This window comes from Camellia sinensis, chromosome 3 (genome assembly GCF_055761805.1).
Source record: "Camellia sinensis isolate YWXY chromosome 3, ASM5576180v1, whole genome shotgun sequence".
In the NCBI taxonomy this organism is placed as follows: domain Eukaryota; kingdom Viridiplantae; phylum Streptophyta; class Magnoliopsida; order Ericales; family Theaceae; genus Camellia; species Camellia sinensis.
In genome coordinates, this window is record NC_138963.1 from 80,936,779 (window position 1) to 80,963,574 (window position 26,796).

The following is a 26,796-nucleotide window of genomic DNA, read 5'->3' on the forward strand; positions in this document are numbered from 1 at the left end:
CGGGGAAATAAGCAAAAAGTCAAAGCTGAAGAATCCAAATTGGTCCCCCTTGATTGACATCTAAGGGTTTCTCACAAAAAAAAAAAAGCAAGCTCTGTATACGTGACCTAGAACGTATGGGGCTAAAGCCACCCTTTTTTGTAACACGAGGGCTTTGGCAAAAGGGGCAAATTCAGGCATAATTCTTTGAGAAGAAGTGTAGAAAAGGAACTTGCAAAGCCAATATAATAAAAAAGAAAAGAATTTCCTATCGGTCACAAGACCCTCCCTTCTATTCTCAGCCTTGACATAGTCACTATAGGATGAGTTAAGAGATGAGAGGGAAAAAGGGACTGCTAGGTCAGGATAATCTGGTCCCATGGGGGTTCCAATGGGAGATAATCCTAAAAGATGGAAAATGTCAAGCATAGTAGGAGCCATCATCCCACATCTGAATTGGAAGAAATTAAAAACAGAATTCCAAAAGCACAGAGCAGCAGGAACTAAAAAGGGGTCCTCTGAAATGGTTAACCTGGATAGCCGAAGGGCATCGAGGAGGCAGAGTTCTTGAAGGTCCAGGGTCCTACTAGGGACAACTCGATCATATCATTCTTGCCACTCCGGTCTCACCATGGGCCAGCATCGGTGGGGGCGATTCGTCTTCCAGTTACTCCAGTTAAAGCCACCTTCGTAAAGGAGACAATGGTCTTCCAGACGAGGGTATAGAGCTGGAAGCTCAATAGGAATCTCCTTGAATATGGGACCAAGCACATAGTCTTGCTGCACATGGCGACGAGGGATGAAGATGCGTCCATCGATAACGCTTTTCTCCCCAGCTTTGTACTTCTCACATTCTGCATTAATGATCCTTTTCAGGGTTACAGATGGGCTCGCACGCTCTACGACTGGCACTGAAGAAGAAGCCATTGATAGTACGCTTTTCCAGAAAGTGAAGCTGAGAAAGGAGGTAGAGAGAAGCAGAAGATCGGTAGAAAGAAGGGTTTGTGCGTTAAAAGAGCAAGTGATTTCAGAGCACGAAACAAAAGGGGTTTTAAAGCTTTTGTGTCTGGAAAATATATTGCGTAAGTCGTTAAGTACTAGAAGTACGAATACGAAGAGCTTCCTTCAATATTAATACTTTTGGAGGGAAAACACAGCCCAGATGCTGAGGCTAGCTTCGAAGTAAGATATTTGGCTTCGAAGCCAAGTTTTAACGCCAAAAGCCAAAAAACAAACGGCTTCGAAACAGAGAAGCCGGCTTCGAAGCACATTTCCATACCTAAAAATATAAGAATACTTGAGTGTTTGTTTTACTCCAAAGAGTTTAAAGACCTGTTTTTAGGTTTCTTAACGAAGGTAATGTCCTTCGAGGCAAAACTTGAGATTCTTTAAGGATGGGATTTGGTGTTCGAAACATCAAAACCAATGGCTGGTTTATATAAAGAAAAAAAAAAAGGGGGCTGTCTGTTGAACTAAAACAGCATGAACTGTTGTTCGAAGCAAAAGGTGGTCAATTTAAAACTAATTGATCATAATAACCATGATCAGGTGTTGGTTATGGTTAAAACAAACTTTAAGTATAAGATTGCTAGATCCGAAGCACTGGTTCTAATTGAAAATCAGCCAAAATTGTCAACTTTATTCCATAAATTGGAAAAGTTCATAATTGGTTCTTTTAGTGTTTCATTTAAAACAATTGAGTCCAGGTTCGAAGGATGAGATTGTTCAGTTCGAAGCTCTGAATTGGCTTTTAAAAACAAATGGAAGCAGGGTCAAACAATGCCAAATGAAGAAGAATTTTGTTTATATTAAAGCCAAAGTAATTACATCGGATGACCCTATCTGGGTATAAACTCCAGCTCATAAAAATAAGGAATGGAATAAATAACAAGATCATGAAATTTAGTCCAACAATGATCAATGAATTTTTGTTCTTTCTTTATTCTATCTTCTATGTCTTCTAACATTGGCTGCATGAGTTGATATGCTCTCACTTCGTAGTAGAGCTCTTCAGCCTTTATTTCAAAAGCCGCCTCTCTCAATCCTTGTTCCAATTCGTCTATGTCCAAGTCATCCCAATACGTAGAATCTTTATCCTTGAAATCACCGAATTCTTTAATGAAGTTCTCTGCTTCGTACTGGGCATGAACTCGAAGAGACGAAAGTTGGTCTAAAGATTGTATAGTGGCCATAGAATTTCGATGCTAGTAGAGGAGCAATAGAAGTTGGTCCAGGAACATATGAAGTTCTGCTTGGGCAAGGGGATTAAGGACATGGCCCCTAGTCAGAATATCACAAGCCCATCGAAGGTTCTTGAGAGTGACTTCATCCTCAAGAACATTGAAGGGCAAGTGAGAGAAAGTTGCAAGGAGAAGTTGAGCTTTGTTTCTGCTCAGCTGGAGTAGGGGAAGGTAGAGGTTTGTAAGGTGGAAAGACGTTATCCTTGGAAAGGGCAAGCTTCAGCCTCTCTGTCCAGCAAAGAGTTGGTAGAGGAGAAGGTGTGAATGCTTCAATTTCAGGAGATGGAGAAGAAGGTGTGGATGCTTCTATTATGGGAGATGGCGCAGGAGCAGAAGGAACAAAGGCATTAATATAATTGAGCCAGTCAAAAGAACAAATCTTTGCCTTCTGGGCTAAGAATGATGGGTTGTACCCTTGTGCTTCTTCTAGGCGTCGGGCAACGTGCACTATCTTTGTAGGCATGAAGGATGTGTACCATGCGACAAGCAGATTCTCCTCTAGACTACGTCGATGGTCAATAGGCACGTAGGGGTAGACCACTGAACTTCGAGCATAGGAAGGAAACTCTAAAGGGTCAGTGAACTCAACAAAATGATGGTTAATTCGCTCCCTTAAATCACAAGTCTCAGGTGTTGACCAGCTTGTCCAGTCAGAATCCCCAGAAGAGGAAGAAGTTGCAGCCTTATCCCATACAGAGGCTTATGAAGAAAAGTTTTCCAAGTCCATATTTGCAACTTTCCGAATCAAAGGTTTGAGAGCAGTTTGTTCGAACTGTAAGGGTGAGTTAGAGGAAGAACTTCTTGTGTCTATATCTGCAACTTTCTGAATCGAAGGATTAAGGGCAATATGTTCGTAATCCAAAGGTTGATAATTTGCAAAGGCTTCCATAACTTGAATATAGAAGGGTGGATAAAGGTGACTAATGAATGCGTGGAGGTTCTTTCGAGGGGAAGCAACAATATTCAATGACTCTTCATGTGCCCGATCAATAGAGAAGAAAGTTGATTCGGCCATAGAAGAAGTATCAACCTGTACGAGTGCTAAGGTATTGGGGTGTTCAAAAGATTGAAAGAGAATTAATGCAAATGATCATCAATAAGTGACGGTTGTGTTTCCAGAATCTAGACCCCATGCACGTTCTAAGAAGCGCGAGAGAAAGGCTTTGATCCACTAATATCACCAAGTATTGGGTATATTAGTGCAGGGGGTAATGTTGGCTGCATATTTTGTAAAAGACTAATTACAGTTCGACGCGTGGCAGAGTAAGGGTAATATAGGAAGACTGTTCAAGTCTTCGATCTTGATCGTACACGTGACAGTTGATATTGTCTATTGCGTGATCCGAGTAACATTGGATCAGCAAAGAGATGCAAGGTGACGTGGCTTCAGCAGTTACTCACATTCAAATTCAAATATAGGAGGGAAGCTTAACTGCAAGTGATGGCGTAGTGAAACTACTTGTAAGGCAGCATGATCAGTGATCACGGAGGAGCAGTTCGACAGTTTGAAGTGCAGTTCAATGGTCATATTTGAGGAGTATAAATAGCAGGGAAGACGCCAGAAAAAACCCCCAGACTCAGATCCAAGAAGCCAGTCTTACTTTACATATTTCATTCCAATTTTTATATTTCATGTTCTTTACATTCCTGTACTTTAAATTCCTGCACTACACTTCATTCATAGGAGTAGTTTTAAGTAGATTGTCGCTGTAAATCTCTACGAGACTGAGTTTAGATCATTGTAAGTTTTTCATACTAATGAAATGCTTCAATTGCTCTTTATTTAACTGTTCTTGTGCTTAAATTCTCCTAAATCAAGCCACCAGTAAAAGTCCTCTTCATTGAGGCTGAAAGAACAACAACACAATCGTCTGATAATTGGTTGGCAATCAAAATTCTGTAAGGACTGATTGATCCTTGCTGACACGCTCATAATTACAAAAATAACCTTCGAAAGCCAAAAAGGCCAACAGTCATATAGATGTTTTATTCCTTCAGTCCACATAAAACCGTTCTTAATCTTCAGTGATTTTTATAAACTTTTGGGTAAATTTCACTTTATCCATATGTTTTTGTTCATGTGTAGATTATCTCATTCTCATCTGGAAATAACCACATGACCTCTTTATGATTTGTGGAGTGGAAATGTATCATTAAATATTTCATCCAACTTAACAGTAAGTGTGAAACATGTGTCAAATGCAAATGGGTCATACACTCATTTTCAAATTTTAAGATGATAAACTGTACATGGAATAGCATAAGGGCTTTAAAATGCATTTTTGCTTCTCAAATAAATGATGACAATATCCGTAATTCACACATATGCAAGGGTATTTTAGTTTTATTCATTAAATCATTAGTGAGCCTAATGGTACACTTCAGTTCACAAACTACAAGGTATTATGTGGTAATTTTCAAATGAGGAGATAATTCGCACATGAACCAAACTATAAGAGGTGGTTCTAAATGCACCCTAAAATTAAGTTGGGCGAGGAGAAGAAGTTGTAGATAAGGATGAAGAGATCGCCGATGATGGCAGCAGTGACAATGAAGGTTTGGTGGTGGCGCCAAAAGATGACAAGGATAAGGCGCGGCATGAGGGATTGAGAATGGATGGCCAGAGCTAGGAAAGGGATGGTCGGAGTTTGGGTTGTAGCCAAAGCAGTGTGGTTGGTTGGGTTATGATTTTGACCATTTTGACCATTTAGTCAAGGGACAAAATTGTATTAAAAAAAAATTAGAAAAATAGGGTGCTCATAATTTTTGGGGTGTATATAGAACCATCCAATTACAAGGGGTAAAGTGAAATTTGCCATAAACTTTTTTTTCATTAATTATAGGGTAATTTACATTGACCTCCGAGATTTTGAGAAATTATAGTAAACCCTATAAGTTTGACATAATTACATTGAATTTCTTTAAAGTTTTAATTTTATAACACTTGCCTTACTTTTTATCAAAAATTTATTAGTCGTATTAATTAGAAAATGATATTGTCATCTCTTTTATGTTGAAATGTCCTTGTAGCCATCATTATAAACATAATCAGCAAGTTTGTTTTTGTTACATCATTTTAAAAATTAATTTTGTATAAATATTCTAATGACTTATCATTTTTCCTTTCTAAAGGGTCCAATGAAAAAAGCTAAAACATGCGAAGAAAATTGTCTTTTTTGTCTCCAGTTGACCTTCTTTCAAATTTGGTCCATTTTTTATTATTATTATTTGTGAAACTTTAGTCTAGAAGCACTTAAAATTTTGAAATTTGAAATAAAATAATAATAATAATCTAAAATATTTCACTCACTTTCAGCTTGTGAGGGATTAATGTTAATATGAAAAATTTAAATGGCACTTAGGTTAAAAGGTCAAATTTTGAATTTTATAGAATAATAGTCTCAAACTTTATTCTTCTAGACCTATAATGACATACTTATTTGTTTATATATTCACTAATTTATCAACCGTTGCTGTTGATCGATATTGACAAATTTTTCAATCATTTTTCCAGTGGCGGCTGTCTTTGATAATAGAGAGAGAAATTGCAAATAAAAAAAAGTATATTGGGAAAAAATGTAACAAATGTCTTTTCCACCGATAAGTAAAAAAAAAATATATATATATATATATATAACCATTTTGGTGTAAAAAATGATGACCTATCCTTAATGTCCTGTATGCTCCTCTTTGGATTTATCATAACTTTTTTCTAATTTTAATACATATTTAATTTTTAGGGTAAATTACACGTACCTACTATGAAGTTTAGAAAAAATATAATTAGTTTCACGTTTTTGACTTCATTACATCAATCTCTTTTTTAGAAAGGTTAAAGTGACTGAAATTAATGCATATATTGGGTAAATACTAAAATAAACAAAGATAAATTTACCTTCCAATATAAAATAGATGATAAACATCATTTTATTTATTTATTTATATGACTAATGTAAAAAACTCAACTGTTATTTGAATTAAGAGCTCGATGGAGATAAGTGTAATTTCCTATCAATAACTTTATACACTAAAATTCAGGGTAAATTCTAAGCAATTATCAATTTTTTTAAAGAACATATAATAATATTTTAAATACACGAAGCAGCAAGCACCAGTGGTCTAGTGGTAGAATAGTACCCTGCCACGGTACAGACCCGGGTTCGATTCCCGGCTGGTGCAAAGTGACTCTGAATAGAGTGTTGCTTTTGTCTTCTTTTTTTTTTTAAAAAATAAAATTTATTCTTACAAATACGAATCAAAAAGAATTAAATTTCAAATAACATATTAATTTAATTTAATTAATAACATAGTATAGATAAAAATAAATCTTGGTTTGAAATCAAAGAATGGTATTAAAAAAGCTTCTATGTTGTGACTAAATGGTCAATTTGTCCAATTATCTCTATCAAATTTATTAGTCATTCAATTAGTCTACAACTTCGTTTGGCATTGGTTAATATAGTTAATTTTTTTATGTTGGAATGTTTTTAGCTTCGTTTGGTTTGGATTTTTTGATTTTTTTTTACTTTTATGAGAAAAAAAGTGTAATGATATGAGTTGGATGTAATATTTTATCTTGTTAGTTTATTTAGTCTATTTTATCATTTTATACTTTTTTTAGTTCTAAAATGATAGTCAAACTAGGGTTAAGTCTACTTACTTTTTTGCTTTTTATTTTGTTGATTTCTAATTGTTACAATCGATTTGATTGGTATAATGGAATTTATAGATATTTGATAATTCAATAGACTATTTATCATTATTCGTGATTAGTATGAGTGCATATGTGATGCGTTAATAATTTTATATTTAATTTTTTAGATAATTTAATCATTAGAAGAAAAAAAAAATTGATTAGCAATTTTGAACAATTTGATAAATGAGAAAAATTATTTAACAACTAAATAGGAAGGATATTCTTTTAAAAAAAATATAAATAAATAAATAACACGTCCGTATGTACTTTATATAATAAAAATGGATAATTATAATTTACTAAACAAATAATATTATACTTTACAACTACTCTATTAATGAATATAACCTTCGATTGAGATTTGGATTGATTTTATAATTTTTTGACTTTTTGACTCGTTTAGCTTGAAACTAAAAAGTATCGTTTGTGATAGACTTTTTGATTTTTTTGATTTTTATGAGAAAAAAATAAAATAATTATAGTTTGAATGTGACATTTTATCGTATTGACTTTTTAATCTATTTTGTATTTTTGTGACTAAAATAGCCAAAAAAAACTTGTGCCAAACATAGTAACTCAATAATAGAGTGATAACAACATACTCTAAACTCATTTGATAAGTCATTAGTTACTCTTTTTTTTTTGTAGTTTCACTTCAATACATGTTTAGAAAATATTTTCCAATTAGTTGTAAATTGTACAAATATTAAAAAGAAAAATCATAAACTATTTTAAATTTATAATTAACTTTTGAAAACAACTGTAACATGTAATTTCCTCTACTTTTTTTTTTAAATTAGGAATATTAATAATATTTGTATTTCCTTACTCGAGGCTTACAGATTTTTTTTTTTTTTATAATAAAAAAAGTGATAATTGATTTGCTTTATAAAAAAAAATATCAATGAATGAAACTATTTTATAGGGTTTGTCTTAATCATGGACTATCATTGAGGAATAGGAATTCGAATTATCAAAAGATTATTTTAGTGATTATTTCTAATATGGAATGAGTCAATCATTCACTTTACGGATAATATAGTTGTCAAATAGTAAAAATAATATTTCTAATTCTATGATAATAGTGTTGATAGGATTGAATGACAATTTGTCAGGAAAAATAAGACTTGTTAAATATTTTTAATTATTTGATTTGAGTGACAAAAAATAATTCATGTAGTCCACTTCACCCAATTTGAACGGAAGCTTAGTTCAGTTTGATTTGATTTAACAATATGAATTCTAAGATTTCAAAATTTTCCACAGATAAAACTATACTTTTCAAAAGCGTGTGGACTCATCTTTGTATGAGAATACATTCTCATTAAAAGAAAATTCATAATTCTTTCTACTCGATAATTTATAGGAAAAATTATTGAGAAATCCATTTCTACGGAGTGTATAGTACTAAGTTTATAGATTGTTTTATTATGGTTGTAAGGACATAATTAATGAAATTGTTTAGTAAGAAAGGCAAATTATTGTATTGAAATTTTTTTTTTTTCATTACTCATTGTCCTTGGACTGTCCTAGAACTATCATCAGTTGATAGTTGCTAGTAAAAGTCACCGGTGCTGAGAAAGTTGCCAAGAAAAGTTGTTGGAAAAATCGCTAGAGGTGGCTAGCAGTTAGCAACGATTGGTGGTGGTGATAGGGACATATAGATAAATTAAGTGGATAGATATGTGGACATATAAGTTACATTGGATAGATAAGTGGATAGTAAATAAATAGACAAGTAGGTAAGGGTAATATATTCCTTCGAATTGTTATTGTTCTTGTGACTTCAAAAGATTTGAGTTTGGGGCTATTGTCCCAAAAGTTTCGAATTTATGGTAGGAATGCCCAAATTTAGACAAACAAAAGGAAAAATACTAAACATGAACAAAAAGAATGAGCACATAAGAAATTAGAGAAATGACCAAACTACAAAATCTAAAGGGCCAAAGGAGATTTCTTTCTCTTTTGTCTTGTGTGGACTAGAGGGAGGGTGTAGTTGATTTTTCACAAATCTTACTATGATAATTTGGACCAAATTACAAAATCCAAAGCGCTAAAGGAGATTGCTTCTCTTTGTTTATTGTGTGGATTATGTGTAGCATCGATGAAATAATCAGATAAATTAGATAATTTTAATTCAATGATTCATCATATTTGTTTTTAAAAAAATAAAAAATTTATTTTCAAAAATATAAATATCATCTATCTTTTTTTTAAAAATAAAAAAAAATAAAAAAATAAAGACGAGAAAAAATTATGTGACTGCAATCATCAAATTAATCAAACTTTTTTCATAAATCATCTATACACAAAAAGTACTAATTAAATCGTAAAAATGTGGTCAATAATAGGACCACGAGCTTAAGTATCAGAGAGACGCTCGACTCAAAACTAAAATCATCAAAAGCAACATATAAAAGAATGAGATGAGAGTATAAAAATCAACAAGTCTCTCCCACAAAAATTTCCCTCATCCCCCTCTCTTTTCCCCAAAATCTCATTTTTATTGTTTTTTATTTTCTTTCTTTCTTTTTTATTTTTCTTTTTTTAGCTTCAACCCAAGGCAGCAAAACCACCACCCTTCATCATCTGTCTGAACTCCTTGTAATTGACCATCCCATCCCCATCCACATCCACCTTCTTTATCATCATCTTGCAATCTTCTAGGGTTTTTCCTTGCTTCAACCCGAGTGACTGCAACACCGACCTCAACTCCTCCACCGTTATGAACCCATCACCATTTTGATCAAACACATTGAAAGCTTCCCTCATGTCCTCCTCCTCGTCCTTCTCGTCCATTATCGTCTGATACAACGCCCCAAACTCGTCGATATCAACATATCCATCTCCATTTACATCGATCTTCTCTATCATTTGGATGAGCTCTTTATCGGGTATGAATATGCCTAAGTTCTCTAATGAGTCGCTAAGCTCCTTCTTCGTTATCTTTCCATCCCCATTTCGATCAAACATTTGAAAAACTCGACGTAGCTCTCCAGGGTCCATCTCTCATAGAGCTAAACCCTAAAACCAAGAAGAATGAGGAAGCTTATAGGCTTTGTTTAGAGGAGAAAGAAGAATGCTAGCCTTGTTTGGGTAGTGGGAAAAAAGATGGGAGAAACAAAATGAATAATTTTAGTAGTTTTGGTTATGGTTCAGAGGATTTGAGAGACTGAAAGAGAAGTTATGGAAATGTGGGAAGGTAGCAAAAAAATAGAGAACCTTTGGCAATGGGTGTGTGGGGGGTTGAGGAGTGGCAAAATGGGTGGAGGGTGGGATGAGTTTACAGATTTCTTGGAGAGTAAAAAGTGGAGAAAACAATGGGGAAAATAAGAGGATGGCCACTAATTTCGTTGGAATCATTGGTAGAGTGTCATCATGTTTTTTTTGTTGCAGTCCAAGTTCGATAATTTTGTCACAAAAATGCAATTTCAAGGTTGGAGTCGGTTATGAGCAAAAAAAAAAAAAAAAAAAAAAAAAAGGTTGGAGTTAGTTGAGCCTTCACAATTTAAACATAGGGAAAAAAGGGTACGCATAATATCCATGCAAGAATTTATTTCCAAAGGGAGCAGCTCCCCTCAAAACTCCATCCCCTCCATACCTCCTCGAAACTCCGCTTCGTAGGCTTCATGGACCCTGTAATGGTAATCCGAATAATTCATCGCGTAAGTCTAAAAAATAAGAATATATACGCAAAAAATAACTTGATCTAATATCGATAGACACACTAATTAATCGTGTTTTATTTTATGAAATGAATGGTAAATATAATTTTAAACTAAAACCGTTCATTTTATAAAACAAAATACAATTAGTTTAGTATCCCTATCGATATTTGACAAAGTGAAAAAATAAAAAAAAATTGGCATATATGTTCTTCTTTGCAAGGTTCATGAAATAAATATAGTTCAGATCTTTGTTGTGAATTCGTGGAGTGCACAAAATAGTCTTGAAGAAATACAGAAAGGATAGAGTCTTGAAAGAAGTTGCCCCCTTACAAGGGTGTAGCAGTGGTATTTTTTTTTAGTTATGAGATCATTGTTCTAGTTTGAAATAAAAAGATCACAAAACTTGATTATTGAGAAGAAAAAAAAAAAAACATAAAATGAATCAATTAGACTAATTCTGCACCTTACTACTAGAGATTATCATCAATATGTTTGGTACGTCCAAAGTCCTAGTTTGGAGAGCCATTGGCTATGTTACAAAACTTAAAAGCTTGCCGCTAATGAGATGCAAGGATTCTATATAATAAGTTGGGTGCTTTTTTGGACCAGTTTATATGAATTACTTATATCGTATTTTATTTTCAAATTTGGTGCAACTTTTACTTTCTACTTGCAACTTATTAAGCTGAAATTAATTAAATAAACTAAAAAATCTAATTAGTTGAAAGTTAGAGCCATTTTGCTTCTACTTTTTAATTGTCAACTTTCAACTTACAATAAACTGCACCAAACAGACCTTTTAATCCCATTAGTTTAAGCATAGATAATGACAATGTGGATCAAGGTCAGCCTAGGAGTCTCAAGCTGGAGCAGATTCAGTTGAAACTTTCCACAGCTGGTAATGAAGTGGGGGGCATTATTACATTGTTACAACAATGTTTCTATACTTTTCGTGCTGTGGAATACAACACTGTTCCTCTGCCTCCGGATTACCCAAATGGTATTTACTCCTCATCCTTCACCATCTCAATCCAATTATTTAACCAATCACCAAAACTCATAGGTTTACCACAGTCCAGACCCAACGAAGTCCCTCGCCAAATTCTTTGAGGATTTCGACATCCGAAAAAGATTCGTTCCAAAGTTTTATTTTCCTTCAGACAACAATGGCAATATGGATCTAAATTTATCCCACGTTTCCTCATATTCCACTTGACTGGCAGGGTATTATGAAGGCATTTCCAAAGAAAGTTGGCCCATTTACGCTGTGTTTGGTTGGGGGATTTGGGGAGAGATTTGGAAAGGGAAAGAAAAAAAGTGTGTAAAACTGGTGAAATGTAAGCATGTTTTATTCATATTTCACCCACCTTTTCCATTTCCCTTTCCAAATCTCTCTCCAAATCTCCTAACCAAACACAACATTAGGGGGTATCTTGAGACGCCATAGTCATTTCCAGCGCGGATGGGAATAAGCCTGTTATTGCCCCATTCCATGGCCAGCACATAACCTGACTTAACATTGTACTCCCCAGTTCTAGTAGGCCCCCCATATTTGTTTATCACCTCTAGTCTCTGTAGCTAAATGAATACCTTGAATATGCGAAATACACTCTGGTGGGAAGAACAACCTTAGCAAATCCATGCACCAGCAATGATTGGTATCATTTATAAAATGAGATAAAGATAACGAAGAGAAGTAAAGGGATAATTCCTTTCCACTTAAAGGGTTCAACATGAATGAATTGATAGAACAAGATGATAACTGTTGTATACTTGTGAATTCAATTCCTAACACTGCAGATTTTCAGGTATGGACTTTCACTATTGATGGATCTTGGAAGACATAGGGAATCAAAGCTGGGATGGCATTGGTGTGCTACAATGACTGGCAGGAGAAGGTTGATCAAAGAGCAATATGTTTACATTTGCCTTCATAATTATTATCAGAAGCAAGAGCATGTTTGGATGCTTTACAATGGGCTTGGTGGCACAGGTTATCATGTGTGTCTATATTCACGGATTGCCAAGTTTTGGTTGATGTTTTACAGGGCAAGTGCGAGCCAGATTGGAATGCTACAACAGTGTTCGCAGATATTAAACTTTGTAGTAGGTTTTTTTTAATTTTCTAGCTATATCTAAAGTTCATTGATCTGTAATTAAATCAGCCCATGAGTTGCTAGGCATGTAAATGACTTTCCTATTCAGCAATATATATGCTTTTGGTAGTTCTCAAAAAATATATAAACAAAAATAACAAGAAAATGTACAACTACCTATACTAGTAAGGAAGTAGGAGTCATTCCATTTCATTTCACATCCCGGAATTGAAACCACCGATACAAACTCCAAACACCAACAGATGACTAAACATTTCAAAAGTGACCTAACTAGTGTTCCCAGTCTTAGCATCGTTATGACACGATGAGAATGGAGGCTTTTGTACACCCACCTATCAAGTAAGTGAACAAAATCAGACTTATAGTTCAGTGATGGATAGGAAGGAGTAAAAAGGGTGCCAAGAGTGCCAAAGATGAAAACGTAATCCAACCATGTGTCCGATAAGATCAACAATAGGATCATTGCAATAAAAAGATCTAACGGAATTTAAAATATTAAAATTTACAATTCAGTACCGTGAATGGAGAAATTGCCACAAAACATTGAAATGTTTTGGGAGACGGTGCATTTTTGCTCACCCAGCAATCTCTCATCAATGCAAACTCAATATTCTTTTACATCTAAACAACAAACAAAAAACTCATACAAGTTGACGAAAAAGAATAATAAAAAAAGCTAGAAATTTGAGTCTAACAACTCAAGAGGTAAGACTCATGAAACGCCCAAAAAACAATATCTGGGAAAATTTTCTTTTCAACAAAAATGATATACATCAAAGGGGAAGGGCTAATGAGAAGAACATAGAATACATGAGAAATAAAATTGGTACAAGTGAACTGCTCCACCACTGACTACCATCTAAGAGAGAAGCTATAAATTTAATTATGGATTAAAACTATGATGAAACAATGCAAGGAAAAATGAAACCTTATTTTTTTTATGCATGCACAAAATATTCAGTACAGAAGTTGCTTAATGAACATAGGGCAAACAAGAAAAATTCCACTATGAATAGTTGTCCTATTTAATCAAAACCGTCTACTTCCTGAAACTTAACTGCGCTCATTAAGATCAAACAGCATCCTCCAACAATTACAAAGAAGTAAAAAACGCACTGGATATGCAAGTTCACATACTTAACTACTTAACAGTAGGCACATTAACTCCCAGAAGATAAAATATTTTAATTACATTGATTCACAATGAAATCGAAAGTAGCCATTTCTAACAATAGTTATCCATTGGGAAGAAGCTTTCATTTTATTATTCAACTTTTCACAACTTTAAATGCCAAACATCCCCATAAACCAGTCTTACCACATCTAATCCAGCTATTGGGCAAATACAATCACTATTTCTCTCCATTATATTATTACAAAGATCCAATTTGCACCACAATTCCAAAAGAATCCCAAGTACTGTTTCTTATACTCACCTTTGAACCACGTAAGATCTTCTCAGATCTGATTTGCCTTTTCCATAGTGATCTCATTCTCCATCAGCAATACTCTATCTTCTAATTTTTCATCAGCAGTAACCAATTTCCTAAACATTAAAACTAAGTACTCTCAAGTCATAACACTGTGCGACAAAACCTCAGACTCCTAATAGGGATTCTGCAATCCTGCAGAATTTCATCTTAAAGGAATAAAGTCACAACAATTTCCTATTTTGTACTCGTTATCATTGAAATTGAATGGCAAAATATCAATAATCATACTTTTGAAACTAGAGATCCAAATCAAGGTGCAATTCTGAATCATGTTATTTATTTCAAGGTATCCTTCTCAAGAGAGTAGTAGTTTGGAACATCGGACATGAGCAAAAAACTAAACCTATGTTTACATGAACTTGAGTATGGATGTTGGGTGCGGGCATGGTTGTTAGATTCATGTAATTCATGATTCGATTCATACGATTCGATAAGAGTTTCAACTAAAATGATTCGAATCATGTTGTTTAATCAGAAATAGAGTACATCATGCAATTCAATTTGCGAGTCACTATGGTTTATTGCGATTCGATTCTTGTTTTTGTTTGCATTAAATGATATCGGATTTTAAACTCTATCAAAAAAAAAAAAAAGATAGATTAATTGGTTATATTGCTATACATACATTGTAGGGTAAATTACAAATACATCCCATGAGGTTTGTCAGGAATACAAATTCTTTCTCACGTTCTGAAAATTACAAATACCCTCTTCTCAACTGACCAAATACCTCTAATACCAAAACGAAATTATCATACTACCCTCATTTTCATCCACCCATCACCAATTCCTTCTCTCTACACCACCACAATATTCTCCAATCCTCTTTGGCGACACACCAAATGTTTGAAGACAATAATGACAGTGGTGTTGATCAAGAATGGAGCGATGGTTGGGCAAAGTGGTGTTACTAATTGAGAGAAAATCAAGAATAAAGGAAGGTCTGATAAGAAAAAAGAAAATAAAATGTTTAACTTCATAAATGTTAATATAGATATTTCTGAAAAAAAATTGTTGCTTACGTCAACATTTTGTTAGTTTGACTTAATAGTTGATCAACGAAGTGGGTCAATTGCTATGTGATTGGAAACCTCAAGAAGTAGGATGTAATTTCTCAAACAATTTGTATTTTTAATAAACCTCAAGGGGTGTACTTGTAATTTACCCTACAATTTAATTATATTAATATTTATTTTATTTTAAACATTGTGTGTATTTCTATATGTATAAACATGTATAAAATTATATATTATATTAAATAAACTGATTTTTACAATTCACAATTAATTATTTTAACAAAATGATTCATGATTCAATTCACAATTAATAGGGATCTTGCAATCCTACAAACTTTACATCTTAAAAGAAATAAAGTCATGAAAATTTTATCATTTGTATTGTAATTCATTGAAATTGAATGGCTTAATTACTCATACCAAATATCAATATTCATACTTTGAACTAGAAACCCAGATCAATGTGCAAATATGAATCATACTATTTACTTCAAGCTATCCTTTTCTCAAGAGAATTTTAGTTTGGCATGTGAGCAACAAACCTAGCCTATGTTACATAGACTCAAGAATGGATGTCAGGTGTGCAAATTTGTGTCAAGTGTCATATCCATCTAACTATCATAAGGACATGAAAATACAGCTAAATTTCATACCATAGAGCTTTTTTATCATAAGATGAGAGTTTTATGCATAGTTTCATAGTTAACTCTTTTAATTAAACATATTTGTTGGGTGCATGTACAACAAAGACATGCCAAACACATATCCCATACCTAACTCAATTGTCAAGTGAAGTGCCAAATGTCTGACACGGATATTTTACAAATTTAAAAGAATCCATGTAAAATACGACCTAATTCTAGCTTGACACCATGATTGAATAATAGGGTTGAGCTGATCATATGCAAATTGAACATAGACGCAAGGAAATGACAATTGTACAATGAACCACCAACCCTTAGCCTGAGTAGTACCTCTTGTTGTCTTGCCTCCCCTTTTGGGCAGGGTGCAACATGCAAATACATGTTGGGAGTGAGGGCATGGGTGTCTAGATAGATAGCACAGTAGGCACTTAAAGAGAACAAAAAGGAAAAGAGAAGAAAAAGTTTCTAAAGCTGCTTCCCTACAATTTTGTGAAAATTGCATTCCATTGCAAGCTCATGGAAAAGCCATACAAAGCTAGATATGTGAACTTGTAAAAGATACAGGATATTATAGAGGAAGTAGTGGTCATCAAAATCTTTGAAGCACGGACACCTCTGCGGAGGTGACACACAAGTGTCTAGACACATGTCAGACACGGACTCGCTCCGGACACGGACATGCTCCGGACACTTGTCAGACACGCTAGAGAGTCGGACATGCTAAGACACTTGGGACATGTTGATGACAAGCTAAGGACACATTAAGGACAATTTTTTTAAATTCTTTTTCACGAAAATGGCATAACTTAGGTTGATAAATTTGATAACACAATAAATATTAAATATTAAAAAATATGGCATCTAATAAATATATAAAATTATATATTATGCACGTGTCCTCAACGTATCGTGTCCTTTCGAAAATTTGTGTGTCTGTGTCGTGTCACGTGTTTGTGATATTTCCTATTTTCTGCATAATGTAGAGAACATGAAGCAAGATAATTTCCAATGGGCAATATACATGAACAAGATACTAAATTAGAAATCTGTGCAATGACTTCTGTTCTAGGGCTTAAAATGGAGTAGTGCTAGAATGACTGTCTTCATAAGCTACACTGGATTTAGCATATGATATGTCATTATGACAAGTGAGATGGTAAACCCAATATGGCATACCAAGATGAATCAGATCCTCTAAAGTAATTTTTCGTAGAGTTATTTTAGAGTAATTTTTTGAATGACTGAGATTTAATTCTATAAAAGTTGAAGGTACAATAGTACTAAGTTGGGGGTACAATAGTACTATGTTGAGGGTACAATTATATTGATAATCACTTTTAAAAAAATCTCAATCATACAAAAAAATCACTCTACAAAAAATCACTGCAGAGGATCTGCAATCAAGATGAAGATGGTCATTGTAGCATTATTCTTTCAAAATGTACCAAAATTTCTTGATGAATTGATATAAATGAATAAGGATTTTCTTATTGAAAAGGACCAATAGTTATCAAGTTATGTATCTGTTCATATTCTGTCATGAGCATTAGTGAATTGCTAACAATAACACAATGTAGAAGAAGGAACAAAATTCATCATGGAAAATAAAAAACCCCACACAACATAGTAACTTGCAACAATTCCAAATATGAAATTCAAGGCAATCGTATGCAAATTGCCACATCAAATTGACCACCATAAAAACAGCAGCATTGGGTACCAAAAGTATGCACATTATTCGATTCAAAAAAAAATCCTTACAGTAATCAAATTGAGGTCCTCGTTTTAGGGAATGTCCCAGGGCTTCGGCTCAGGCACGGCCACAACCATCCCTTGAAGCTCCGGAGCAAGGACCACTTGGCATCCAAGCCTGGAGTGCTTGTTCAAAACCCTAGCCCTAGAATTCCTCCGGAGAACGTATTCCTCGTCGTAAGTCGCCGGAGGGAGCTTCAAGAGCCACTCCTGAGCGATGTTAACCTCGCACTCCGCTGAGCAAGCATCGATCTCCTCGAGCCGGTGCGAGGCCGGATCGATCAGGCCGTTGTTAGCTAGGGTTTTGAGAAGGGTTTGCCCTGAGAGTCCGACGATCTCGCGTTTCTCGCCGTCGAGATCGATTGCGAAGAGCTTCACGACTCGATCGGAGACTTTCTTGGACGATGGTGTTAAGGAGGATGAAGATGAAGCGGAGGATCTAGTGATTAGTGATTTGGAGTAGAGAGAGAGTGATCGGTTTCGGGAGATTTGGGACGAGAGTCGCTGTAAACCGGCCATCGCCATTGTTAGGTTGGATCCAGAGGTTGCAAATGCGTGGCTGCCTGTTCGTGAAATAATGGTATTGTTTGGTGCGGGTATTGTTAGTTAAATGTTTTTAAATAATTAATTTTTTCTAAATTTGTTGAAGTTATTATTTTTTAAAAAAATTATGAGTAAAAATTGTATTAAATAATTTAATATAAACTTTTAAATTAAAATAAATTATAATTACTTATATAATTCACACCAAACACCCCCATGCGGTTAAGAACTGGGTGGCCATCGGCTTGATAGTCTGCTCACCTGTTTAATTTTATTTGTTATTTTAAAAATTTGAAAAAAATTAATTTAACTTATTAAATTGAGTTGAATAAATTTTTTGAACCTATTAAATTTTTGAACTATATTCGAGATAAAGAATTTTAGCCCTGTCCAACTCGGCTCACCCATTTAAAAAAATATTAATTTTAAATTTTATATTAGTTACTTACAAACTAAATAAAAATACATATATATATATATATATATATATATTTCTTTCTATAGCTTAAACTAAAATACTTCTTATAAGATTATGTGGTGTTTTGGAAAGATGGTAAAAAAATTAAGTCTTTTTAGCTTTTTTTATGGGAGCTTTTTTAGTAAATTCATTATCTAAGAGTGTTGTTCCATAAAACCCATACTGTTTTATAATATTCCATTAGGTTCATTTCATACAAAAAGACCAAAAAAGCCCTCAAAAAAACACGCGCCCCTCTCTCTCTCTTTGAATCTAATAACTGTCTCTCTTCCCCTCTCTATTCTTGCGCAGGAAATCACGCACAGTACCTCTACAGTCCAGAAATCCAAAACCATATTCCACATCGCCTCAACGCCCAGAAGATTGTATTCCTTCCATCGTCTCATCGTCGCATCGTCTCATCATCTTCTCCGCCATCCTTACGCCGAGAAGACTGTCTTCGTTCGATCGTCACATCGTCTCATCATCTTCTTCGTCGTTCGTACGCCCAGAAAACTGTATACGTTCCGTCGTCGCATCGTCCCTTCATCTCAACATCTTTGTCGTCGAAATGGGCAAAAAACGTAAGCATTCTACTCATGCGTATATTTAAACCGTAAACCTCTTTATCAACAACCAACATTGTGAACTTTTACAAATATCCCCTTTTCCTATGCATACAATATATAGAAGTCCTTATTGTTCATACCCTAACATTTATTCTGAACCCCTCAATCGTAATCCCTAATTTTATTGATTTTTGCAGTCAAAAACATTACAGTTGCCATTACATTGTGTTCACAACTGTCAACATTCGAAAATGTTTTGGTTGTAGTTGTTGTTATTGAAATCTGTGAACATTCACATTGATTGGAAATGGTTTGATAATAAAATTATTCCAAATGTTATTCGGTTGTTGTTCAATGCTGTGAGCATTCACATGGTTTCAAAAATGTTTTGGCCAATTCTTTTTTTGTTGCTGTTGATAACAGATGTGAACATTCACATTGAGTTAAAATGTTTGAGTAATCAGGTATTAATGGTGTTGTTGTTGTATGCTGTGAAAATTCACAGGCATTGACACTCTTTGGCCAAATCTATTGTTGTTCTTGTTGTTGAAAGATGTGAACATTCACATTGCCTGAAAATTGTAGGACAATCAGATATTATTGGTTTATTTTGTTCTAGGCTGTGAACATTCGCATTGCCTGAAAATTTTAGGAGATTCAGATATTATTGGTGTTGTTGTTCTATGCTGTCAACATTCACATTTCCTGGAAATTTTAGGAGAGTCAGATGTTATTGGTGTTGTTGTTCTACGCTGTGAACATTCACATTGCCTGAAAGTTTTAGTTCAATCAGATATTATTGGTGCTTTTGCTCTAGGTTGTGAACATTCACATTGTCTGAAAAATTTTAGATGAGTCAGATATTATTGGTGCTGTTGTTCTATGCTGTCAACATTCACATTGCCTGGAAATTTTGGGATAGTCAGATATTGTTGGTGCTGTAGTTCTAGGCTGTGAACATTCAAATTGCTTGAAAATTTTAAGAGAGTCAGATATTATTGGTGCTGTTGTTCTATGCTGTGAACATTCACATTGCCTGAAAATTTTAGGACAATCAGATATTATTGGTACTGCTCTTATATGCTGTGAACATTCACACTGACTGAAAATTTTAGGACAATCAGATATTATTGGTGCTGTTGTTATATGCTGTGAACATTCACATGGATTGAAAAATATTGGGCCAATGAATAGGGATATTTAGATTCTTTTCCCCCTATTGCGAATGTTTGCCTTATTGGTATTGTTGATTGTTAATGGTGATCCAATAAGTTGATCCATCATTTTATATGTTTGTGTTAACATCCACATGTTCTTCAATGATGTTCATGGTTGTATAAAAATGCATTGTTTACCACACACTGACACGATATGTTCATTGTGTTTGTCATGACACAGTCGAAATACACATTCATGTACATATGTGAAAGTTCACAACCACACACAAACTCTGGTGATTCACACCCACGCACACAACTGTGAACATGCACATCAGTGGAAATGCTGTGAATGTTCACATCTGTTCCACTATGTGATTATATGTTCATTGTGTTTGTCGTGACAAGTCGAAATACACATTCATGTACATATGTGAATGTTCACAACCACACACAAACTCTGGTGATTCACACCCACGCACACAAATGTGAACATGCACATCAGTGGAAATGCTGTGAATGTTCACATCTGTTCCACTATGCTAATCACATGAGCCTTCACTTAATTTTTTTTAAATGCTCCATTTTGCAGATGTCGCATAAAAGAAAACCGGAAAGAGAAAAAGAGATTAGTACCATGTGAAGGAAGAAACCCCAAAAACAAATACTTGCACCAATGTCGACATGCGCCATGTGAACTGCAGATCTAATATGACCAGACTGGTCAAATTAATGAAAACCACCAAGTTCACAGAAGCACAGCTTCGGTGCCTTCAACAAACACCTTTTTGGAATTTGTTTGATGCATTGAGAAACAATCAGATCGACCTTGATAAATGCATGAAGTATGATGATGTTGTTGTGCATGTACTACAAATGTATCAAGCTTCAAAAGATGCCTTCTACATTGGGGAGAAGAAGATGAAAATACACAACAGCGACATCAAGCTGATTTTTGGTGTGGACTGTGGCAGTAAGCCGATGGACATATCATATGGTGCGAAATCAAAGACTGGCATTGTAAACAGAAGATACAAAAACGTCAGCCGGTTGACTTCAAAATGGATACGCACCCTTTTGACCGAGGCATTGAAAGGAAAAAAGAAAGATGACAACGAAGAAGTTGCCCGACTAGTGTGCATGTATGCTTGCCAAAAGCTTTTTTTCTCAACAAGCGGAGAGACAATAGGATGGGGCTACTACGCACATATGGTCCCATTGGAAACCATGCAAGAATATGATTAGGCCAAGCAAATTAGGACAATGTTGACATCATCTATTTCCCAAAATGACAAAAATCCAGCAAAAGTCACCAGCTGTGTCATGTTATTGATGGTAAGTACCCATGTTGTCAAATAATAACATTCACATGTCCTCCAGTGTTGTTCATCTAAGCCAACTGTGAACATTGACATCTGCACCACTGATGTGAATGTCCGTAGGCAATTATATTTCACAGATGTAAATGTTCACATCTGAATCACTAATGCGAATGTCCACATTCACTCATAATACACTACTATGAATGTTTACGACACTGCTCCGTAGACAATTATGTTTCACTAATGTGAATGTTCACATCTGAAGCACTGATGTGAATGATCACATTCACTCATAACATACTACTGTGCATGTTCACAACAGTGCCACAGCACTTATGTTTCTGTCATCATTCACATCAGTGATTCAAATGTGAACATTCAGATGTGAATGTTCACATTTGAATCACTGATGTGAATGATGACATCCACTCATAACATACTACTGTGAATGTTCACAACAGTGCCACATCACTCACGTTTCACAGATGTGAATGTTCACATTCAATGATAATGTACTACTGGGATGTTCACAACAATGCCACTGTGATTAATATTCACATAGGTTGCCATTACTATGCAAATGCTAAATAACAATATGTGTTTCTTGTTTTATTGAAGTACTGGTTGTGTGAGCACACAACCGTCCTACAACCTCACAGACCCAATGCTTTTCCTTGCTGTATGAAGTGGGATCTGACTGCTTTACAGAAGAAGATGAAAACCACCTCTTTAGTTGATTTGGGTTTTAATGAGGTAGGGCCTTCAACTACTGATCAAAACATTCACATTATAACACCACCCAAATATATGCGTTAAGTAACATATTTTTTCCATTTTTAGGTTAATGCCGGTGAACTCTTTGCAATCCCAACAGAATTACAAAAGTCAAGCGTAAAACATTGAAGGTGGAGCCTGAAATTTATGAACCAGCCAGAACATCTCCCAACCTTTCTGACATCAAGGGAGAACAACACAGTGGCAGCAACTCCCACTTTTCTGGGGATGGGGTGGAGCTGAAGGACAGTAATGAGGAAATTCACATTCCATTTAGCAGCCAACATTATGACAGAGCTATTGTAATACCAAACACAAACCAACCTGATATCATTGATGTGCTTATCCAAGAAAATCGGAAGGCTTGGGGCGTCATAAGGCAATGGGAAGCAAAGTACAAACACCTTCAATTTTCATAGGAGTTAAGGGCAAGAGTCATAGCTGCTCTTGAACATAAATTGTTTAACCAGTCCAGCCCGCCCAACGTGAATATCGAAATGAAGAAGTGCATGGAGCAGAAGGATAAAGAAATCAAACGCTTAACGCAGCTGGTCATCGACTTAGAATGCGATAAAACAATTCTTCAGGATCTTTACGATGACCAGTCAGTCCACATTGTCACACAGGCTGTGGTAGAAAGGCAACCCCCTAGCCCAATGCAACACAATATCAGCCCACCTTCTAGGGTCAAGCGTATAAAGGAAAAAGATCGCAAAGAACATTGCTTGCCTGACTTCCAGTACCCAGACTTACCTGGCCAAAAGCAGCTCCATCCAGTCGAAATGGTTGAAGATATAGAGAAACACCCACCAGCGAAGCAGCCAAAAAAATTATCCTTTACCAACAAGTTCAAAGTCTGGACCAAGATGTCCAAACAAGACAAACAAAAGGTCCAAGCTTTACAAAAAAATGGAGGCGATGAGTAAGTGACTGTACAAACATCCAATGTTAACATTCACATTCCGTAATAGTCTATATTCCTCACTGTGTTCAATTTTTTTGGTTTGTTCAGATCTGTGTAATGTAAATATTTACATTGGTTTGTTCATAATGCACAGGTTGCTGGTGTGGAAAGGAGATTCAAAGGCTACACATGTATATTTTGATGACATTGTCAACCTTATCAAGGAGGAATCAATACACAGCAATGTATGTCATTACAAATATAATTCGCTCTTCATGCATATTGTAATAACCCTCACCACTGCTTACCGATAAACATTGATTACCGTTAAACCGAACTGATAATGACTGATAACTGAACTGATTATGATACTGAACTGACTGACCGAAATTAGAACTGAATTGAATGAGTACATCTGTTTGAATTGCATTTTATCTGTTGATTGTTTATCTGATCTGTTCATGTTTTAGTGTTTAAACTGTTAATTGAAGGCCTTATCGGCGACCGAATCTGGAATTGATTGATGTTCCACGACCCTCATAATTAATGTGATTTTATGGTATATTTATCCGAAAACTGATTAGATATGATTAAATTAGATTAAATATTGATCAATTGCATAAGTTTGACTTAGTTACCAAACTAGCCTTAGTGGCCACTCAATATATAACATTTTTGAGCCTCCTTGCACTCGTACATACACATTTCATCAGCTCATCCTTAGACTCAACCGACCAAGGTAGAGAGTGAGAGAGAATTGAGTTGATCTTGGATTCATCTTGAAGAATTGCTTGGAATTGAAGTGTAGGTTGCTAATTTGAGCTTCTAGTCTTGCATTGGAGACCTAAGGTAGAGTAATTACCCTCTTGTTATCTTGTTCTTGCCTGATTCATGTCAAAATTGAGAATTGAGCCATGGATTAGTTCTAGCATGTTAAAATAGAGCATAATTCATGCATGCATGTTAGTATTGTTGGATTTTGAGTTGAGTTCATGGCAAATTGTTGCATGCATGTCCATGTTTTGAGTGTGGGCCATGATTTCATCATGTTTTGGAAACAATTGGCTCTTTAGAGCATCAAATTGAAGCTTTGAATTGATTTGACTTCATGCATGTTTGCATGTTCTCCATGTTCATGAAAATGGTTTGAAATTGGGTTTGAATTAAACACCCTTGGGCTTTGATTTCTCAAATTGAGTTTTGAATCATGTTATTCCATGTGTTTACAAGTGTTTTTCCAGAAATTAGCCCAAGAGGATCGGTTTTGATGCTTTTGAACTTGGTTTTTGGCTTGGAGGTGCAATCTGAAATTTCCAGATTTTGCACTTCCGCTCGAGCGGGGGAAGTGCCGCTCGAGCGTGGAATCCGAGCACCCAGCATCTTGCACTGTTTTACAGTCCGCTTGAGCGGAGGATTGGGCGCTCGAGCGGAATCATGTGTCTCAAGCTCGAGCGGACTTCGAGCGTCCGTCAAGCGGAGATTCCACCCATCCAGTACTTTTGACTGTTTTTGCAGAACGCTCGAGCGGGTACCTTTGTCTGCATGTCCGCTCGAGCGGAGTGACCTACGCTCGAGCGTGACCCCTGTTTTCTGAAAATTCTGAAATTGCTTTTTGAGTACATCTTTGCATCCTCATCCCATTCTAGGCATTCTTAGGCCTAGTTTAAGACATCTTATTGAGGGCTTAGATGTAGAACACACCGAGGCATTAGGGATTAAGTTATTATCTTTCCCAGCTGTGTAGCTTAGTGTGTTCAATCTGTTAACTGTGTAGGGTTGGCGACTGGGGAGACACGCTCTAGCATACTGTAGCCCGAACTCTGTGAGTAACGATTGTGTAAAGATATGTTCACAAATGATTATCTTCTGAACAACTGAACTGTACTGTTTTCTGAACTGATTACTGTTAACTGAATGAATGTGTGTCCTATATTCTGAACTGTATTGTGGCATCCTTAGCACCTACTGTTTACTATTACTGCGACAGAAATCTCTGTCGGTTCCCTTATTGGAACCACTACTGTTACTGACTGATGGCCATCATTTACTGCTCGGTCTTTTAAGACCTACTGTTTACTGTACTGTTATGCTAATGGGTGTACCACATATGACTGTACTGACTGAACAACTGAAATACTGTTTAAATGAACTGTTTTGATACTGTAAGGACATTCATTCTTAACCTCTTTACGCATTATGTTATTCACTGGGCTTTAGCTCACTGCTCATATATATATGTAGGTGCACAGGCACCAGACCGCGGCTAGGAGCGTCAGGGTTACTCCAGTTTTGTTAAGCCAGCCTATGTGCCTCACTGCGAGGTTCCGAGCCTATCGTGCTAAGGCTTAGGGGTGTTCTAAGACTCCCCCTCTGTACTGTCTTACTGTTCTGTAATAACTGAATGGATTGTATAGACTGAATGTTTACTGTACTGTTATACAGGGATTTAAATCCCTAGTCTGAATGATTGTAAATATTGTGCATACTGTTTTGTACTGTTTATGTAAATGTATGAAAAGTCTTTTTGCATACAGGCTGTCACAGCTCATTGGGTATTGTTTAATTACTGTTTTGGCTTCCGCCAGGCCCTGTACTCTGTATTACTGTATTACTGTTCTGCAGCCCTTCGGTAATCTCGGATTACTGGCCGGTTACGGTGCTAAACCCATAGGGCCGGGTTTGGGTCGTGACACATATGCACACACAGACACACACACACACTCACATCTACAAAATCTATATAATATGACCCCATGTTTGTGCAGCTCATAGATGCATATGCTGAACTGTTGCATGAACAACAAGAGGTGGTCAACCCAACTTCGGATGAAGCCTCATTGATTTTCACGAGCATGTGTTTGGTAAAATCTATCATTCCATTACTTGTAATGTGACTGTGAAACTTCACAATCCATTAATTATTTGTCAAATATGTACAGAAAGTGATACGAGAGTACCATCCTCGCAAAAAGAGTAAACACATTGATGCACATATCAAAAACTACCAATGAGAGAGATACCTACTATTCCCATTGCATCATGAGTACCACTGGACGATAGTTGTGTATGATGCTAAAGACAATTTGTAGAAGCATTACAACTCATTGCGCCCAAGAACAAGCATACATGACCTGCATATCGACCAAGCACAGGAAATTGTAAGTGGCTATTTTTCAACACAAACATGACTTGTTCTCGTGCATTAAATGACTGTACACACACATATGTTTGTTGGTGCCTAATTTGAAATTCCATACACAGAGGAAGTACATTGAGCATGTTGTGAGCGTTATTGGCGAGTCATCACCGTTATACACTAAGTTAGCAGGCCAAAATCTAGCACAACCAACCAAAAGTGTTGATGTCTGTCCTCAGCAAGGCGACGACTCGTAAGCCTCACTACATTTTTTTCAAATCCTCCATAACCATTATGCAAATATTCATGTCAACTGCTAATCAAAACCA

At 35.5% G+C, this 26,796-nt stretch overlaps 2 protein-coding genes and 1 non-coding gene across 3 annotated transcripts; 1 reads left to right on the forward strand and 2 right to left on the reverse strand.

Annotated features, from left to right (window-relative positions):
• The first annotated feature begins 6,327 nt into the window (after window positions 1–6,327).
• Window positions 6,328–6,398, forward strand: TRNAG-GCC (transfer RNA glycine (anticodon GCC)). Its single transcript has one exon. It is a non-coding gene; the product is annotated as a tRNA-Gly (tRNA).
• Window positions 6,399–9,191: 2,793 nt separating this feature from the next.
• LOC114276771 (calmodulin-like protein 3) lies at window positions 9,192–17,753 on the reverse strand. The gene is made up of 2 exons (XM_028218591.2): window positions 17,615–17,753; window positions 9,192–10,551 (listed from the first exon to the last, which is right to left on the reverse strand). The coding sequence occupies exon 2, from the start codon at window positions 9,919–9,921 to the stop codon at window positions 9,469–9,471; it is 453 nt and encodes a 150-aa protein (XP_028074392.2). The 5' UTR covers window positions 9,922–10,551; window positions 17,615–17,753; the 3' UTR covers window positions 9,192–9,468.
• On the reverse strand, window positions 17,428–18,216 carry LOC114276739 (uncharacterized). The gene has a single exon (XM_082920166.1). The coding sequence runs from the start codon at window positions 18,128–18,130 to the stop codon at window positions 17,639–17,641; it is 492 nt and encodes a 163-aa protein (XP_082776292.1). The 5' UTR covers window positions 18,131–18,216; the 3' UTR covers window positions 17,428–17,638.
• Between the last annotated feature and the right edge of the window lie 8,580 nt (window positions 18,217–26,796).